The sequence below is a fragment of the Desmodus rotundus genome, chromosome 6 (genome assembly GCF_022682495.2).
Source record: "Desmodus rotundus isolate HL8 chromosome 6, HLdesRot8A.1, whole genome shotgun sequence".
NCBI lineage: Eukaryota > Metazoa > Chordata > Mammalia > Chiroptera > Phyllostomidae > Desmodus > Desmodus rotundus.
Window position 1 is genome coordinate 59,702,244 of NC_071392.1, and position 1,383 is coordinate 59,703,626.

At 49.1% G+C, this 1,383-nt stretch overlaps 1 protein-coding gene across 1 annotated transcript; it reads right to left on the minus strand.

The window, feature by feature from the left end:
* Positions 1-386: 386 nt before the first annotated feature.
* Positions 387-1,094, minus strand: LOC112300506 (GTPase ERas-like). Its single transcript, XM_024555820.2, has one exon. It carries the CDS (start codon positions 1,071-1,073, stop codon positions 387-389), a length of 687 nt encoding a protein of 228 aa, XP_024411588.2. The 5' UTR covers positions 1,074-1,094.
* Between the last annotated feature and the right edge of the window lie 289 nt (positions 1,095-1,383).

The window sequence follows — 1,383 nt, forward strand, 5'->3', positions numbered from 1 at the left end:
ACATACACATAAATGGAAGCCTATAATGTGCTCATTAATAGGGAAAATTAACATTGTTATAATGCCATATTGCCCAAAGCAATTTATAGATCCAGTGGAATTCTTTTTTAATTATGTATTATTTAATTATATATATATATATATATTTTTTTTTAAACCTGAGAACATTTATTTTGTTTTGCACAAAATCTCTCAACCTGACAGAACATAACCAACAGTATGTTCCACATTAACAAAAAGCCCATCACCGAATGAAAACCTCCCCACAAGAGGGGTCCATCTATCCCAAGTACACCCAGTGTCTCACAGCTAGTTGCTCAGTGTTCTTATATCAAGGAAGCATCATTCTGGCCCGGGGGATGGTCCACTTTTCTTGACCAAGACCTTCAGGCCACAGAGCAGCCACAGTGGCACATGGTCTTATGGTGCCGGGACTTAGCCCCACCTGATGCTGCCTCAGCCTCCCGGACCCTTTGAATCTCATGGATGAGCAGGGTAAAGGCCTCCTCCACACCTTGCCGTGTTTTAGCTGAGGTCTCCACGAAAGGGGCCCCCCAGGTCTTTGCGAGGGCTATAGCAGCAGCATGAACATCTCCTTTGGTGGTCACAAGGTCACACTTGTTGCCCACAAGGACGAGGGGCCGGGTATAGTGAGGGCCCCAGGTGGTCCGCATTTGCTGCAGCTGGGTTAGAGATGAGGGGTCATCGAGGGTAAAGACACCCAGCACACCATCCCCAGCAGCCAAACACTGGTCACGAAGGGCCTTATGAATGGTCTGCCCAGCCGTATCCAGCACATTCAGATTGCAGCCCCCTTGGCCCAGGGTCACTTCCTTCCAGTAGGAATCCTGGATCGTGGGATCATGGTCTTCCACAAAGCACTCATGGTTCAGCTGGATGGTCAGTGAGCTCTTGCCCACACCACTTGCACCCACAACCACCACCTTGTACTCTGGCAGGTGCTTGCCAACAGACCTGGAAAGTGCCTGAGCACTGTGGCTCTCCTGTTGGACACTTGCATTCCATGAACCCAGGCCCAGATCAAACACATTAGACTTTGTTGGTGGCGCCATGATCAGGGAAGAGATGTGAACAGCAGGCCCTCGGTCCTTGGAGAGGAGGTTGAGCTGAGAACCGAACTCACTGCAGCTCTGAGAGGACCCACAGGGGAAGAGGTGCACCAGTCCCAGAGGAGGGGGCAGGGGCGGAGGCAGGGGCAGGGCTAATTATATATATTTTAAAAAATTATTTTATTGTTGTGCAATTACAATTTTCTGCATTTCCCCCCCACGACTCCCCAGACAAGCCAAACACACATCCCTTCCTTGCTTCCAAACTCCCCCTTGCTTTTGTCCATGTGTCTTTATATTAGTCGCTGAAATT

Bases quoted from the DNA above. Each gene is read 5' to 3' on its own strand.
- LOC112300506 (XM_024555820.2), bottom strand. From the start codon at position 1,073: ATGGCGCCACCAACAAAGTCTAATGTGTTTGATCTGGGCCTGGGTTCA.